The 17481-nt window shown below is 39.3% G+C and overlaps 1 protein-coding gene across 2 annotated transcripts in view; it reads right to left on the reverse strand.

Annotated features, from left to right (window-relative positions):
• The window catches only part of MED14 (mediator complex subunit 14), a 34102-nt gene extending 16679 nt beyond the window's left edge, over positions 1 to 17423 (reverse strand). For both annotated transcript variants that reach the window (XM_027689024.1, XM_027689023.1), the window contains exons 1-14: positions 17243 to 17423; positions 15213 to 15239; positions 12013 to 12118; positions 11187 to 11360; positions 10622 to 10751; positions 8732 to 8860; positions 8263 to 8370; positions 7271 to 7403; positions 6571 to 6721; positions 4069 to 4180; positions 3304 to 3429; positions 2372 to 2450; positions 639 to 798; positions 78 to 272 (exon numbers count right to left, since the gene is read on the reverse strand). In XM_027689024.1, coding sequence (XP_027544825.1) covers positions 78 to 272; positions 639 to 798; positions 2372 to 2450; positions 3304 to 3429; positions 4069 to 4180; positions 6571 to 6721; positions 7271 to 7403; positions 8263 to 8370; positions 8732 to 8860; positions 10622 to 10751; positions 11187 to 11360; positions 12013 to 12118; positions 15213 to 15239; positions 17243 to 17418 — 1806 coding nt within the window. In that variant the 5' untranslated portion in view covers positions 17419 to 17423. The remainder of the gene's footprint in view (positions 1 to 77; positions 273 to 638; positions 799 to 2371; positions 2451 to 3303; positions 3430 to 4068; positions 4181 to 6570; positions 6722 to 7270; positions 7404 to 8262; positions 8371 to 8731; positions 8861 to 10621; positions 10752 to 11186; positions 11361 to 12012; positions 12119 to 15212; positions 15240 to 17242) is intronic.
• Positions 17424 to 17481: the final 58 nt, after the last annotated feature.

Here is a 17481-nt window from a genome sequence, read left to right on the forward strand (position 1 = left end):
AAGCTGGCATTGATGCTCAGAACATGTGTTGACCTTTCATGCACCTTCACTATCCCAGTGGCTCTTGGAGCACTTACCTTGCGCTTGACACCACTTTTCATTTGTTTCCCACTTTTTGTGTCTAGTACCAACTCTTCAATGTTTGGTTTGAACTGCTGTAGTAAAAGTGCAGTAGCAGGGCTGTCATCTCCTTCAGCATAGCTCACAGACAGGAAATGGTACTTGTACTCTAGTTCTGTGGGGTTGCCAGGAACATCAAACATCTCTACAACCTACATTTGAACAAAACAGCAAATTGAGAAGATTCTCAAGCTAATAGTACGTCTAATTCTGTTCCTATCCTCTCACCATTAGTCGTTTTCAACATATTAATACTATGGCTAGGAAAGGGATCCAAGACGAAAAGGGAGACCAAACCTTCAAGGAAACAGAGAATGGGAAGGTTGCTGGGTAATAAATCTGTATGTGTTCTCTTCTCTATAAGCCTGAGTGCTTAACAAACCCACTGAATGGCAGAAGGGAGAGAGGAGAGTCCAGGATTACACCAATCACTTGGGTCCTAAAGTTCAGAGTACAACAAACTGTCTGGGATAACCATGACTGGGAACAAAAGGCAGAAGCAGTTTTCAGTTACTTACAATGTAGTACTGCGGAAGGCGAGTGAGTTTGATAAACAACTTGTGTTTGGAAAGGTTTCCCACTGGATGGCTGGCATAATTAGCTAGTTGAAGAGTTTCACTGCTCACTGTAGGCAGATGTTTTATAGACTGTTTGCAGCGTTGCTGTCCAAGCCAGAACCTTGCATTGAAATAAAGGTATTAGTACCCTGAGAGTGGTTTACATTATTCTAGTATAGTGCTGTGTAGGGTATTAGTGTCAAATGGTCAGTCATATTCAAAGCCAACATCTATCATTGCTGCATGAGTTATATACAGAAAATCACACAGAAAATGTCATTACTTTATATTTCCTTATTACTATCTTTGCATCCTGTCTTCAGCTTAACAGACATCTGTTAATTCAAGAAGAAAAGCCCTGAAATTATTCACTGAATAAAATGTTATATACTACAATATGAAATTACAACATAAAACAGAGAAGGGAAATGTTAAAACAGCATGTAGATTACAGTTATTTTACAATCTGGAATCTTCAATTACATTTTGGTACAGAAAACAAAATCTTTTCTACCATATGCTAGTAAGCAATCCAGTAAAAAAAGTCACCAAATCTGGATGTCACTCTGGATTATGTTATAAATAAACTCATTCACCTGAATACGTTTGGACATGAAGAACCATGTGCAAGACACCAAATTTATTCTCATGTTTGGAACTAAACTTTGTCCTACTCCAATGGATTTTGGCTGTGGTGGCAAGGCCAGAAAGACTAGCTAGGCTTGAAAGGGGCTTAGAAATGCTTGGTTTTCTGGTCAAAGTTCCACCAACAACAGCAGTGGAAAGTGTGGGTGCTCAGCATCTCTACATCACATCATACCGCATTTATGCTCACAGATACATGTCAGACACAGCTGTCTAAGAGATATTTTGTGGACTGATGAGCTTCCTCCAAAACTGCAGCACTACCCAGGCCATTATCTCAAGTACATTATTTATAACTAAGGGATGTTGATTAGTTTCTCCAGGGTGCCGGTGCTTCATGCATCATCAAGCTTCTTTTAGAAGCAGAATTCCTCAAATAGAGATTTCACCCAGCAATTAACTCAGAGCACTGGGAATTTCCAAAATGACAGAGCAGGTGGAACTCAGTTTTCATGCAGATGCAAACTGTGTTTGTATTATTTGGTACAACCTCTTATGCGAGCCAAATGTATCTTGTGCTCAAATCTCATGGCTTTATGGTAGGAAGATTAGAGGCTTAAACCAGCAAGGGCTGAAGTGTTAGAAGATAAACAGGTATTATTTAAATCATCCTAGGCCACTTCCTGGTTTTTCCTCTGTATTGGGATAAAGGAGATCATCCTTGCTGAGAAACAAGCAGAGTTCAGCTGTAGAAACAGAGTGGAATAAAGGAGATAGAAAATGAACATGAACAGCAAATGAGATCCTCAGGAAGCAAGTGGTCTGCGCTGACTAAAAGCGAAAAGACTTCATGCAGAGTGTGCACATAGCAATGCATGAGGCTATGTGCAAGGGGGAAAACTAAAGCAGGATTATGGAATCAACTTCAAGCAAAACCAGAGTTTCCTCAACTGTTTAGAGGAGATGGCAAATACTCAAAGTTGCTTAGAACAGCGAGAAAGTATAACCCCTACTGTGGTAAAACACAAAGCCATGCAAGTGTGATCATCCAAAATACAGTTGTGGTGATTCATTCTATGCAAACTAAGTGAATCATTCAAGTCACTTACTTGAGCTGCTGGAGCCAAGGAATGATGCGCTTCATATCATCATTAACAGACTTCTCTATGTCATCGAGTGTCAGTTGATCTGCAAGAACATTAGGGGAGTGAATGGTCTTAACATCTGTCCTTCAAACAGAATTTTAACTTTCATTGAAAGTAACTCATCTGATTAATTTCAGAATCACAAACAGCCCAGGGTGGGCTCGAAATGGGACCTTGAAAGATCATCTGGTCCAACCTTTTGTGGGAAAGGGAGCATAGATGAGATTATCTAACACCCTGTCCAACTGCATCTTGAAAACCTCCAGTGATGGGGACTCCACCAAATCTCTGAGGGGGTTGTTCCAGGGATTAATTGTTTTCACTGCAAAAAACTGCTTTCCTATACTGAGATGAAACTTCTCCTGGTCCAACTTCTACTTGTTGCCCCTTGTCTCCTCCACAAGGCTCATTGTGAAGAGAAAAATTAGGGCACACAACAGATGATCCATATAGTTTGTAAGACCACAGCAGTATGTTATTGGGCAAATAAACTAGAACTCATTTTTCTTCTTAAGTAACCCGAAACCTGAAGTTAAGATTTGAACAGTAGTAACTCAAGATGTAAAAGGTCACAGAATACAATTCTCCATCAGGTCTGTATGAAATGACTGCAATCCATTAACAGCACAAGCCAGGAATGCATAAAGAATATGCATTGTATGGACCCCTAACAATAATTAGTCTGCTGTCCTCTTAAAATATACCTAACTAAACTGTGACACTGAAGCACAAAGATCCTCTTCCCCATTCCTCAAACTCAAATACCTCAGTGAGGATCCAAGCGTGGTGTTCATTTGCTCACAGAACTTTGCAGATTTGACAAAATTGTTCACAGAAAATAATAATGCACGATTCTTGCAAGATATGAAATACACCCTGGTTTTGCATCTACTTACCAACGCCATAAAGCATCAGTTGAAACATCCCAGAGTGGAGATCAACAAATACATGCAGGCACTCTGATCGACCACATGGTTCCAAAATTGGAATTACAAGGGTTGGAAGAGCCGTCTCAATGAATGCTAAAGAAAAATTGATGTTGTTACTTTCACAGAAAATTCAAGTGAATTCAAATCCTATTAAAACTTAGCCTGTTATAATCACAAAACCTGTATATTTTTATAGAAGCAATCTTCACTTGCACATTATTACACTGTTAACATAAAGAGGAAACTGAATGCAATTTCTCTAGGAAAACAGTGACAAGCCAATGAGAGAAGACAGACCAAATTTGAAGGAGATGATAAATCCTTGAATATCTTTTAACTCACTGCTTCATGATTATAAGCTCACTTCAAATCCCACAAGTTTCAACAGCAGTTTAAGGAAAGTTTCATTCAAAACTAGTTCAAAACAGTGAAAAATTTTCTTTCAATTCTGAAGACATATAAATTTTACAGTAGACAAATTTTAACCCTTCAACCCAGACTATAATGCTCCACCAGCTTCACCTATTATACTGCACTTAGAGGTCTGACTATTTTACAATTATCAATGCAGAATAATTTAAAGCTAAGTTTCGTTAATTCTGAAAATATTTCACTTCATTTTTTCATTATTTTTACTTGAATTAATGAAAACAAGAAACAGCAAGAAGAAAGGAAACCATTCCTAGACACAAATGGAAATTAACTTCAAAAACTTCAGCAGAAAACACATACAATTGTCATTAACGTTGTAGCTCTTCAGAATGGCTTTCAGCTCCTGGAGTTTTTGATGAGATCTTGCATGGACACTGTCTATAAGGAGTTTTTCTATTGATAGGTGGTCAATCTGTAAGAAAGGAATGTACTTGAGGAGGCTCATATTTGATGTGTAGACTTCCTGCATTAGCACACTGGAAGAAAGTTACTTAATAAAACAGTCACTTCAGAAATAATTTGCTTAGAACTGTGGTGAGCCAAATGAACTTGAGTATTTGGATCACTATAAAATACAACAAGCTACCATAAGCTTCTGACTGAGCAGCAGGCAGTGTGAGGGGTTTTGATCTAAGATTAGAAGAAGATGTGAAAGAAGTTTCACAAACTATGCTGTTACCACTCCCCATGCAGACCTACTTTTTCTGGATCAAGGTTGGAGTATTTTCAGCTTAACTTGCACCCATTTCTAACTTGCTTAAGCTAAAGAAAACAAAACCCACCCAAACACAATCCTCCCCAAAGCAACACTTTATTAGGATATGGATGACTCTACACAAACACATATGCAGCTGTAACATGTAATCCAATACACTAGTTTTAGTCCTGACAAGAGGGTAACAATGCAGTGGCAGACACTGAATAGGAGCAACCCTACTGAACCCAGGAGTATCTAGGGGCTTGTATCTACAGCCTGTTGCACTTCTGGTGCTGAAGCTCTAATGCCACCACTTATATTCACTGTAACTTACCTGTGCATTCACATTACAGTCATATTCTTTACATATTTTGCATAAGCAAAGTTACAGATTACTGCAAAACCTTTTTCTAGTTAACCTCACATTGCTCTGAAAATGAATGAACTTCCCTAAAGACTAGCTTTCCAAGACAAGGCCTTCAAAATCAAGTGTTTATCCATTCACAAGAGCATTTCAACTCAGCAGCTGCAATGGGTTAAATCTTCCTCACTAAGCAGTGACTATATGTTCTATAGCTCCATCCAATTTTCAGTAGGTTAATGTAGAATAACCTGCTTAGACAAACATATTTGTTTGTGCCACTGTTTTATACAGTATCTTAAGCAAACAGAAACACAGTGTGCCATCAACGTCATTACAGCTGAGATCATTATTCAAACACTCCAACAGCAGTGTATAGACCACAGCTGATAATTTTTTTAAGCTCAGAACAAGTAGCTACAAAGGGAGTCAGCGTTTAATTTGATAAATCTCAAATTTACAGAGGCCTCGTATCTCAATCTACAGACTGCAGACTTGAATCAGTGAGCTTAGACTGTGTCAGCTCCAGTGGATCTTCAGCAGATGTTCCAGATAAAGAGCATTTCCCTGGATTTACACATAAATACAGTATCTTCACTAAATTAACTGTATATTTAGTAGCCTAAATATGCTAATTTAGGTTATTAAATGAGTAAATGTAGTATTTATTTACTATACCAAAAGCAGAATTTCTACTCTAGAAGTAGAATAGAAGGCTACTAGGTTTCCCACATCTCTCTGTAGTCAAAACATAGGTAGTTTTCGACATTCACCACACAGAGACTTGTCTGTCAGCCTTGGTACACAAGATGGGCCAAGAGGCTCAAATAAAAAGTAAGTACAGGAGGGGAAAGCTACCATCAGTAGAAAGTTCTGTGAGACAGGTGAAGACTCTGAGTTGGGGAGTTTTTCCCTGTGGAAAAACTGTACTGAAGGTGTGAAGACTACACTGTTCACTCCAGTTTATTAACTCTCAAACCAAAACACTGTAAGAAATAATGACAAATCGACATCCTGATAATGTATCACAGCCAGACTTGCTGAGGACAGAGGACTTAAAAAACCCAGAGCACAGCTTCTCTTAGCTACCATTAACCAAGATCCAGAATAATCACCAGTGAAGCCTTATCCACGTAGGAAGTTGACTGCAGTGACTCATCCTGGATCACTTCAACAATCCCACCTTTAAAATACAGGAACTTGAACATTCAAATAGGCCACATGATATAATCTGGTTGGTGATAATGTAAAAGTAAGCTTCACCTAACACTTCTCACAAGCAAACCACATGAACTCCCTAGCACAAGATTTCCAAGTCATAAGGTAAGATTTTCTGAAGTGGATATAGCAGTGCAGGGTAGCCAACTCAAGTGACATGGAGAAACTGATTTTCAGAGGAAGTTTTTATGGCATCTCCAAGACAAGAAAGGGAAGAACTGTCTCTCTATAAAGCATTTCAAGCCAAAGCCTAGGAAGTGAAACTTTGCTGTTGTTTCTCCCCAGCCTCAGCATTCTGTCTCAGAAGTGGCACATAATGCACTGTGAAGTAGGTGTAATTTTTAAGACGAAGTCAAAGACAATAAATTGTAACAACAATTTGAGGTCCCAACATAAACACAACTAGAAATAACACAACTGCTCATCAGAAATCTTAGAAACAGCTCTATAAATAGAATCAAAGTGAAACAAGCTGACCACGCAAAGCACTTCAGTATTTGACGCCTACTGCAAAGCAAACTTTTACCTTCATGGCTCTTTCCATCAGTTTGGAATCACAGGCTGGCAGTGGAGGCTCATGAGATATTTGTAAGGGTTTTGAGACATCAGTCTCATCAATCTTAATAGTGACCTTATGGACAGACGCGGTCCCTGTTTTCCTGCCAAGCACCTGTTGACTTAAAATAAAGAGAATAATTAAACCATGCAACCAGAATAGCAGAAAATATGTTTTTCAGTAGCTAATTCTTGATTCTGAGTGCTCTGGTAAAAATATAACATTATGTTAGCTGAACTAAAAAAAGCATTTATTTCAGTTTTCATTTTAATGCAGAACTGTTGGTAAACTATAACTACATAAAGAAGCTTTAGATGACTGCAGATTTAACACCATCAGAAGAGCATTTGGGTCACTTTAAAAAATTTTATTTAGTGCAAGTCAAGCAATAAACACAGTAAAAGACTGACAGAGAACTAATTAATTTTTAGGTCTCTTTGTAAATACAAACTGATTTATAACTGTATCCATTGGTCTCCTGTACATTAATGAACAATCCTTACTTCTTTGCAAATCAAGCAACACGTTTAGGTACTTAATTACAAGAATTTATGAGCCTCACATCAAAAAGAAAGCACAATTTTGAAAATTATGGCTCAAGCTTGGTAAATATAACCTCTCCTGTTATTTCATTTATTGTTTGTCAACAGTCCCTTTGAAATTAACTTACTTCCAAACAGAGAGTGAGAGACATTTCCCCGCGTGATATCGCTCCACTTGCACAAGGTCACCCCAGCGCTCTCGAATCAGCATTAGTGTTTGTGAATGCAAGACTTCCAACTGAAGGGCTAAGCAGAAGGAGTCTAATGCATGGAGTTAAGAAAATATAAGACCCCTAAAACATCTGTACACTACATAAACCCATTTCTGTACACTACATAAACCCATTTCTGTACACTACATAAATCCATTTGTCACCCAAGTCAAACAAGATGCTCTCCAAAAACACACTAATGTACTAATCCAGAGATAAAGACATACAAACAGTACCAGATGTTTCTCAAAAGGGGTTTTTTTGGCTTTTTTAAAACTCTTATCTATGCCATGCTGTTAGACAAGAGGGTCACAACAGCTTTGTTTTACAGATTTTTTTGCTGTCATCTTTTAATGACGACATAGTTACCACTAAACCCATCTCCCACAGCCACCCTAAAATAACATGATTCTCCCTGTTTCTGCAGAAACTGTTTCACTGAAAACGATTTCACATTGTCAAGTGATTTGCCCTTTGCAAGTAACAAATCACTGCACATGCCGTATCTCCTCTCATTATTCACACAGGTACAATACAGTTAACACATCCCCCTCAACTGCACTTCACTGCAGTTCTTGGTAAGCAAGAACTGTCAGTTCCCAGATTTTCCAAGTCAACTCTGTATTCCATCTCTGAAATAAGCACATGCAGCCAGCTGCTGCTGCACTGACTTACCACACAACGTGCTGCCTTGAGCACCTCACCTTTACCTTCGCTGATTTAGTGTGTACAATCAAATTTTACATGCAGGCACCTGCAAATTATTGTTGCCAATACCATCATTTTTACTTCATGTCCAGACATTTCCCCCAAGCTCAACAGGGAATCCATCTTTCTTGACCTCCAGCTACTAAGAAGAGCAAGGCCACACCAAACAGCTCATTCAAAAACAACTTCCAGAAGGATACGTAGACAGTTGTACATGTCCTGAAGCGGCTTTTCGTCGGCAAACAGCCGGGACTGGACCAGCTGATGGATGAAGTTGATCTGCATGCTGTGAACCAAGGCTCGACCATCTTTTGAAAATTAAAAATAATTCACATTAGACATCAGGAAACTAGGTGTTTAAAATAATTAAATAAATTCATAAACAAAAAAGGTACAACTGTACTGAGCAATTTCCATACCAGATTTTCTGACAAAACAACAAAATCCTTGGTTTACTCTGGAAATTTCAGTCTATTACACTGTGACACAGCATAGCATTGTTAAGGTATTAAAAGCATATAAAGCAAGGCCAAAACAGGACAAGTATATATAACTTCATTCTCTGAAGTTGTGATATGCAAAAGACCCAGTATAAATAAGACTTATGCAGTGTCAGAGGCAAACATCATGTTAAAAACAAAGTGTAAAGGTTTGATTTTTTTTCTTTACCACCAGTTTCCTTGTCTTCAACCAAAATTTCCAGCTTGAGAAGGCGCCAGGGGATGTCAGGGTCATCACCCATCACTGTCAAGGTGGCCTCAAACTCACCCTCAACTCGGAACTTCACACGGCCATTGGCTAAGGAAGACAAGAATGTTTAATTTCACTCAGTCTACTAAGATGCCTCAAAATATCAGTGTGAGAGCCTCTGGCACTCATAATGAATTACTTCCCTAATGTTTCTGCTCTGTTGCACGTGTTTCTGTGCAACTCTGAAGACTTCACAGCTGCTTCTCAACAGACTCAGTGTCAATGAGCAGCACAGACAGAGGTACCAAACTGTCCTGAAATTTACCTGTTAACTCTGATAACTTGTCAACACTTAGGCTACTACAACACAGAGGAACACCGAGCTGACTACCAGCCTGACAAACAAAACATCTGGTTGAATTTCTCCTATTCTTTGCTATTACCAACAATGAATGGCATTCATTGAGTATTTTGAGTGACGCAACAACACTCAAAAGTCATTCAGAACATGGATCTCAGCCCAGGCTGAAATCCAGCCCTGGAAACATATCTCACTGCAAAGTATTTGTTTAACATTAATATATTATAACTCCATTTTCACGTGAGGAAGACAATATTTTGCATGAGTTATATATAAGCACACAAGCAAAGATGATGCACCCTATTTAATGAATTGACATAGATATCCTCACATCTTTGTGAACATTGCAAACATATCAGTTTAAAGAGCCGGGATTGTGAACATTACTATCAGTTTAAAGAGCTGGGAGGAAAGACACAAGCAAGGATGTAAACAGACTGAGTGGCAGAGCAAATAATTTAGTACAAGTCCTTACTATAACCCAGAGGTCGATCTTCTTCTCAATCACTTAACAAACTATGCCAAACCATATACATTTCCAATTACAGGCATAAAGAAATTTTCCTATAAAAATTTTAACCATTTGACTCATTAAGCTTCATTTTCAAAAACATCCCAGACATGTGCTTAAAACTAACCACACTCCAAACCAGAAACTGATTGTTGTTGAAATGTTTAGTTAACTGAAAAATCCCAAGAGCTTAGACATGTATCCACTTACGTTTCTGTTAGACAAGAAATGGCTCTAATACTGACACTGCAAGCATTCACATAGGGACTAGAGAAAACTAGTACTAAGATTTTTCAGAAACATCTTTGATCTATGTCTGTGGGGTATGGTTTACACATGGCTAACCCTCTCAGTTAAAAGTACGGACTAGGCCCACTCCTACCCTGTTCTCTGTGATCCTTCAATAACCTAGTCCAGTTTATAGCCATCCTTCCTGTCAAAAAGGTTGTCTTAATGTTTACCACTACTTGGGCTAAATGAAAACAGAGATCTCAGAACAGATTAAGAGATCTGGCACCACAGTGGCCACAGAACAAAAGGCATATATAGACATGAACAAATGCTATGCCCAAACATGAATATCAAAACAAATTAAAAAAGCAACATTAGAGTGACTTGTTTAAACTAAAGTTCAAAGAGTTTCTGCAGAAAGATTCAACAGTTTAATTAAGTGGCATTTTAAAATTAAATTAGGATAAAGTAATCCTAAGAATCTTTCATTTGCTGAAAGAGCAAGACAACGTCTACAACCTTTTGCCGTTCCCTGCATAGGATTCCTTCTGGAAAGTAAATAATATTTCAGCAATATTATCACTGTCTTAATTTTTCAAAAGGGGAAAACATATTTTGATGTCATACAGAGACAGGATCCCAGTCTTAATGGATGAAGCATCCTTAATGGTCTCACTTCAGCTTTTAGTTTTGTTTTAGCACTAAAGCAACAATTTTAAATCAGCCTGCAATAATGTATTCTGCAAAAAGCAATTGCAGTTCTTACCAACTGTAAGATTTGCCAGCTGTGGAGGGAGATCCGTAGTCACGAGTCGATGGCGAAGAATCTGGTTTAGCTGATGAAGTGTGGTTTGCTTCTCACTCTTTGTTATTGGGTCAGGAGGGATTATTTTATCCTGTTAAAATAAACACAAACAAGTCTATGTATCTCAAGCACATATAACACATTGACAGCAGCAATTGTGAAAACTAACCAGGCCAGAAGTCTGAAAATATAAATACTACAGGCCATTACACGGCAAAGTTTTATATCTTACACTCAGATTTGTTTTCTGGTTGATTACATTTTACTCAAGACTGACCACTGAATAAAAACACTAAATTTGGCTCAATTAAATAAATGGAGGGGAGATTTTACCAGGGAAAGTGTGACTTGTTCAAATAGGAAGTGTTCTGCATGAAAAACTGTCACTACAGAGATCTGGCACTAGGCCTGTACTGAACTACAGTTCATCTTTCACGTAGACAATCAGCCTCATTAAGGTGCATCTGATGCCGTAGAGGGGATTTCCCCCGCCCCACCCCACCCCCCACATGGCAGCGGTATTTACCCTAATGCAGGTGGGCAGCCGTGGGTACGATCCAGTTGTCAGGACATCAATAGCATACGGGATAGCAAAACTGGGCAGACGAGCATGGACCAAAGCGTCTCTAGCTAGTGATGCCAGACGATCAGCAGTGTCCACAAACAGAATGGCCTGCTGATCTAAAAAACTGGATATCATCTGTAGAGGGCAAGGACCACAAGGAAAAAAGCAGTATTTGTTAAAAGAATGCACAAATCAATGGCCCTTTATATTCAGTTTATCTGTCGCTTCCATTTCAAGTAACTACATTTACAAAACAAAGAAAGAATGAATATTCTGGCCCTGTCTTACATTCACATGCAAGGACACTTTAAATCCACGGCCATTCCTGATGCTGTGTGGGATCTGTACAGCCTCACAGCTCTTTATCTGCTGATTGCCACTGGAATGCAACCATACTTGTTTGTGAGCACCAGGGGCTCGTTTTTCTGCAACATTCTGGACTTTATTCTTATTTAACCAAGTGCGGGATGAAAGTGATAATAAGAACTAACACCCTGAGATCACCATCTTCCCGGTCCTGTTACCTTCCTTACCCCAAAACACTCCTGAAACTATGTGCAGACAAGCCTTTCATTTTTTGCCACTGCTGAGTTTTTGGGAACATGAACAGTTAAAAGACTAGATTACACAATTTCTAAACAGGAAGAAATTGTTTATAACTGAATATTCATTTGCCTATGAAATGGATTTAAAAAAAAAAAAAATTTATAGTAAGAAGTAGTTAGGGTGTACCAAGATGCCATATCCCCCAGAGATTGTTTCACACCAAACTCAGGCACTAACTTACCGCACATTTTTCCACCTTCCCAGCATTATTAGCCCATTTGACCAAGGCTAACAAACGAACAAACAGCTGACGAGTCCGACTTGCAAACTGCACTATTTCTATTTTTCTGGAAAAAAAATCACAAGTGTACATTAAGCCAGTGTTCAGATATCAATATAGCTGCAATTTGACTGTGTGCTATTAAAAAGAAAGCTGCAATGATAACTTCTAATTTTGTTAATGGAGGCATCAGTAATATGTGGCTTGTTTGATTAAAAAATGGGGGGAAAAAAGCTCACTGTTGTGAATATCTAAATGCTAAGCAAGATACATGGATTCTAACCAATCAAGACTCTCTGGGGAAACAAAGAAACATATTCATATGAATTAATCACTGATTTTAAGAGAAACAATTCCACAGTGAACTTTTTTATAACTTTTATGGGATTTCCCCATGGCTTATGATTAAATTTAAAGTGGGCAAAATACCTAAAGGGTTATGGGACCTGACAGTAACATTACACTGACATTCACTATCAATCAATAAATAAATCAGATACTAAACGAAAAATCACTCCAGCAATTTTACATCTTTACATAGTATGTTACAATATGCTATCATTTTGCCAGGAAATGTGGTGGTGGGGAAGACTGCAAAAAACCCCACCCTTCAACTTTCCTCTCCATTCCTGCCTTAAAAAGAAATTGAGATAAGAAGAACTTACTGTCAATATTCCTCCCACTGTTCTTTGTATGAGATAGTCAAAACGAAGGAGTGTATGTTTGCACATCTTAGAGGTTGTTTTTTTAAAGAGAACATAATAGGGTCACACACAGATTTTCACCCTTCCTTATAGAGGCATTAGATCTACAATGTAAATCTGTAATACTGTTCACTCTGAAATACCATTTCCTCTACCATTTATAGAAGGTTTTCTCCCTTTCTACATGTTCAATTTACTAATTTCACCATGGTTTTCTAGTTACATTGAAAAAAGACCCAAATCTAAGCTGTTTTCCTCATACAGTCTTTAAGCTACTTTCCTCATATCGTTTCCTAAGGTAACAAAAGCATTTGGACAAAAAGAACATTAATCAGTGCAGCAGATATTGGTCTCTACCAAACAGAAGTTGCAACTCCTGATCCCAATCTCTAAAACACATAACATAGATAGAACTCATAATACAGATAGAGCCTGTTCCTGCCCAAAGTGCTGGTGTAGTGATGTTAACTCTTTTGGGCAAGAAGCATAATCTGCTTGTAGCAGATGAACATCTAAGGCCAGAAGTACCACCAATACCATCTGGTCCTGCTCCTTCCATCACACACTACAAGAACTTGGGCACTAAGCCAATAACTTGTCTGAGTTCTAGAGCATATATTTTGAAGTGGCATGCAGCTTGATATTAAGATTTCAAGTGGTGGACAAACCACTGTACATACACACTGATCTAACAGTAACAGCACTATGAAAATAAGATGCTGAGAATTTTGAAACATTCAGAAAAATTTAATGATCAACAAACTGCCTTCTACAGGATGAACTGATCTGTGATCAAGGGGAGATCAGGAGATGCATTTATACTGACTTTTGCACAGCTTTCATCAAGATTGCCCACAGCCAACCTGGTGAGACAGGGCATGGGTAGGTGGACTACAAGGGAGGTGAAAAACTGCCAGGAATAAAAGGCTACAGTTGAATTACTTTAATGCTGGTTACTAATGGTGTCCCTCAGGGGTCAATACTGGTGCCAATACAATTTAACACCTCCATCAACAACAGGCACAATAAGAAGAATGCACTCTGGAAGTTTGCCAGCAATGCCAAACTGGTGGGAGCAAACAGAGGGACTCCAGCTGGGCTGGAGGAACTGGATGACAGGAACTTAAATTTTATGTCAACTTTATTAGAGGATAATATCATCACATCTTCATCGAAGTATATATGACATGTCACCAGGCTCTTGCTTCATAAAATAAAGCTTAAAGCCCAACTACTGCTGCCATTACAGCTCTCAAAGCTAGAAAAAATATGGATAATTAAACTAAATTCCTTAAAGATTTCCTCCAAGAGCTGGAAAGCCATTTCACCAAGAACAGTTGTAAGTCAAGGCTAACAAGGATGTGAACATTTAATTTCAAGACAATTCAATTGTAGGACATCTTATTTTCTTTTATCTATAATCCATTAGGACTTAGGTTGTTGCTCCAGATCCATGTGTCCCACAAAGCAGATTCCAGCTAAACATCTAGATGGGAAAAGCCCCCTCCCCAGTACAAGGGAGCTCTGGACCTAAGCTGAATGTAATTCCCCAGTACATAGTGTGATAATTAAAACACCAACAAAACAGAACCCAATCAAAACCCACATTGTTTCTCTTAATAAAATATTATGCTTAAGGAAAATGGGCGGAAGGTATCATTAATCCCTGAAAATGGGATTAATTCCATAACATGTTATGAGAATTTTTGAAGATTTCAGATAATAATTAATGATCATTCTGGTGCACAGAATTTTTTATTAACATTCTTAGGAATATCACAGCTGCTCCATGTCTCTAAAGAAATTGAGGTCAATTAATATGTCAACACAAATAAAGGGAACAATTTTCTGACAACTTTCATAAAAGTTACTCAGAGAAACAAAAAAGTAAATGGATTTTTTTCATCCTGGCAAGGGCACTGTTCTGGTCTCTTACATTTGTTCTCTAATAATCTTCACACTTTGAAACCACGTAGAGCAGGAACAGAAAACAGTGCTCATGATAGAAAAGATCAGGTAATATGGACAAAAGCAGAAAAGAGGTTTTTACCTTGTTTTCACCGTTGAACTGATTCTTCTGAACAAAACATTTCTCTATCACACTATCTAGAATCTATTGAAATTCTCCTGTTCCCTTTCACATCAGCTTTACTGTCACTTCATTGCTTCAAGATTCATGAAGAGAAAAATGCCCTTAAAGGGTTCACCTACTATAACAGCAACAAGAAAAGCCCAAACAACTATAAAACCAAATGTGAAAAACCCCAATATTGTCAATGATGCTAAGAAAAATCTCGAAACTGTGTAGTGACAGCAAGACAGACACGGCTTGTTTCCTTGCATAAAATCTAAATTAGGAGAAAAATACTTTATTTAAACAGTTCTATATTCACCTTAACATCTTAAACAAAGTCCTATACTTTAACATGCATTACAGATTCTCTTATCATAACTTACCTTTCCATATCAGTCTTTCTTGGTAATCTATATGAAAGAGGAGGGGAAAAAAAGGCAGATTATACATTGTTCTACTACATTTCAGACAACCAGAAATTTTGTTATCGACCTTCAAGTACCAGAACTTCTACACACCTATAAAGCATAAAATAAATAGCACCACAGGTCACCTGCCACAACCCTATACAAGGTAAGCTGGAACTGGTCAAATTAATTGATGAATCTTGATGAAGGGTGCTGAAATCCCCAAATTTCTGCTAATCTAGTGAGCCACACCATATAACTGCCTGTGCTCTGTAATTGCTGACTCTTGCCAAGCATCCATGACTAGAGTCAATTAATTCATAACAGCAATCCCAGAACATCTGCAGAAGATATTAAAATTGGCTGCTTCCTGACTTGACTGAAATGAGTTTCTCTTTCCTTTTTACTCAGTCTAAAAGTGGAGAAATGCCATATTTCAGAGCATATTCAATGACCTGTGTGCCAGATACTACTGCAGAGAGGGTCCTGTCTTTCTGTAATGTTACACAGCTATCACAGGCACCTCATTTTCAAATTTATTTTTTTATTCTACGACTAGACTGGTCCTAGTAAAAGAATAAGATGTAATTTTAGTTGAGGGAAGGAGGAGAATACTTTACAGAATACTTTCTACTACCCAAATCCATACTTTATGGTGAAAATACAGCGAAAAATCTATCTCCCTGCTCATTGAGGGGACATCACGTAGGTTGTAAACTACTTTGAATCACTGGAATACCAAAAGCATTGCCCATGTGCTGTCCACACCACCCATTTATTTATTTATTATGCACTTAGGTGAAAAGGATGGGCTCAACACCTCAAAAAAAGAAGTCACCCCAGCACGTTCTCCTACAAGAACACACACAGTGCCATTTACTCTCTACACACACCTTAAACACATAGGAAAGACTTCTTGACTGACATTTTGCAAGTTCTTCCAAAGAGAACTCAAACTCTAAAATTCGCTGTCCTTTCCAAAGTTTGGACATTCTTAACCCCAAGTCAAGCAAACCTCTTTTTGCACACTCATGGTACCACACATGAGCTATACCTATTTTTTCCCATTTGTTTTGTATGTCACTTCTTAAAACACACCAGCTTCTCCACAAGAACCTCTATGGTTAAACAAAGTAAACGGGAAACAGGTTTATTCAGAGCTCAAATGCTTTCAGGAAAGTTTTTCTTGGCCCAAAAACATTCCTTTGTTTTGCCACTTCAAACACAACAACATCAGCAGAGTAGACCATAAAGTAAATGTAAATAACACTTTTCAAAAAAAAAAATCAAATGTTACTTTAAAAAGCACAGGGGTAAGTCAAGCATTTGTAGCATCTGAAAATATCTGTTTGACATGTTTCAGTTTGATGTATTTTGATGTACCAACTACAGCTGAGATTTTTTGGCAGTAACTTGGGGGCAAACTTAAGCATTTAAGCAGCCAATCTGCAGCTGCTCTCACCTCTCATGGTCATTTTCTCCCTTTATGACAGATCACTCATCAGCTTTCACTGCATCCCTGGACACAGTCCCATGCAGAGATCAATCTGCATGCACAGGTCCCCGGGATAGGAGAATGGGAAACACTATTTACAAGAGTGTGTAGTGACAGAACAAGGGGGACCGGGTTCAAATTGAGAGTTGGTTTAAATATTAGGAAAAGATTCTTTACTGTGATAGTGGAGAAGCACTCGCACAGGTTGCCCAGGGGAGCTGTGCCTGCCCCATCCCTGGAAGTGTCCAAGGCCAGGTTGGAGGGGTCTCTGACCAGTCTGGTCTACGGGGAGGTGTCCCTGCCCGTGGCGGGGGGGGTTGGAACGAGAGGATCTTTAAGCTCCCTTCCAACCCAAACCACTCTATGATTCTATGAATGAGAAAGAGCAACCATCTCCCCCCATTGCATCCCTGGGTGAGCTCCGGGACAGATCCCTGGCGAGGCCTCCGCATCCCGCCGGGATGCCCCGGCAGCCGCGCAGGGACAGACGCGCGGGGCTCGCGGCACTCACAGGTCGGCCAGCACGGTGAGCTCGGCGTAGGTGCGGTGCAGGAGGAAGTCGATGAGGGTGCTGAGGCGGTACCCGGGGCTGGCGGCGGCTGTCACGGCGCCGGGGGCCGGCGGGGCCGGGGCTGACGCGGGGCCGGCCGGCACCAGCTGGGCGCTCTCCAGCTGCACCGGCGCCATGGTGGCGGCGGCGGCGGCGCCTCGGCCCCGGGCGGGAGCCGCTGGGCAGCCCGGGGAGCGCTC

The sequence above is a fragment of the Neopelma chrysocephalum genome, unplaced genomic scaffold (genome assembly GCF_003984885.1).
Source record: "Neopelma chrysocephalum unplaced genomic scaffold, ASM398488v2 Primary Assembly neopelma1_76, whole genome shotgun sequence".
In the NCBI taxonomy this organism is placed as follows: Eukaryota; Metazoa; Chordata; class Aves; order Passeriformes; family Pipridae; genus Neopelma; species Neopelma chrysocephalum.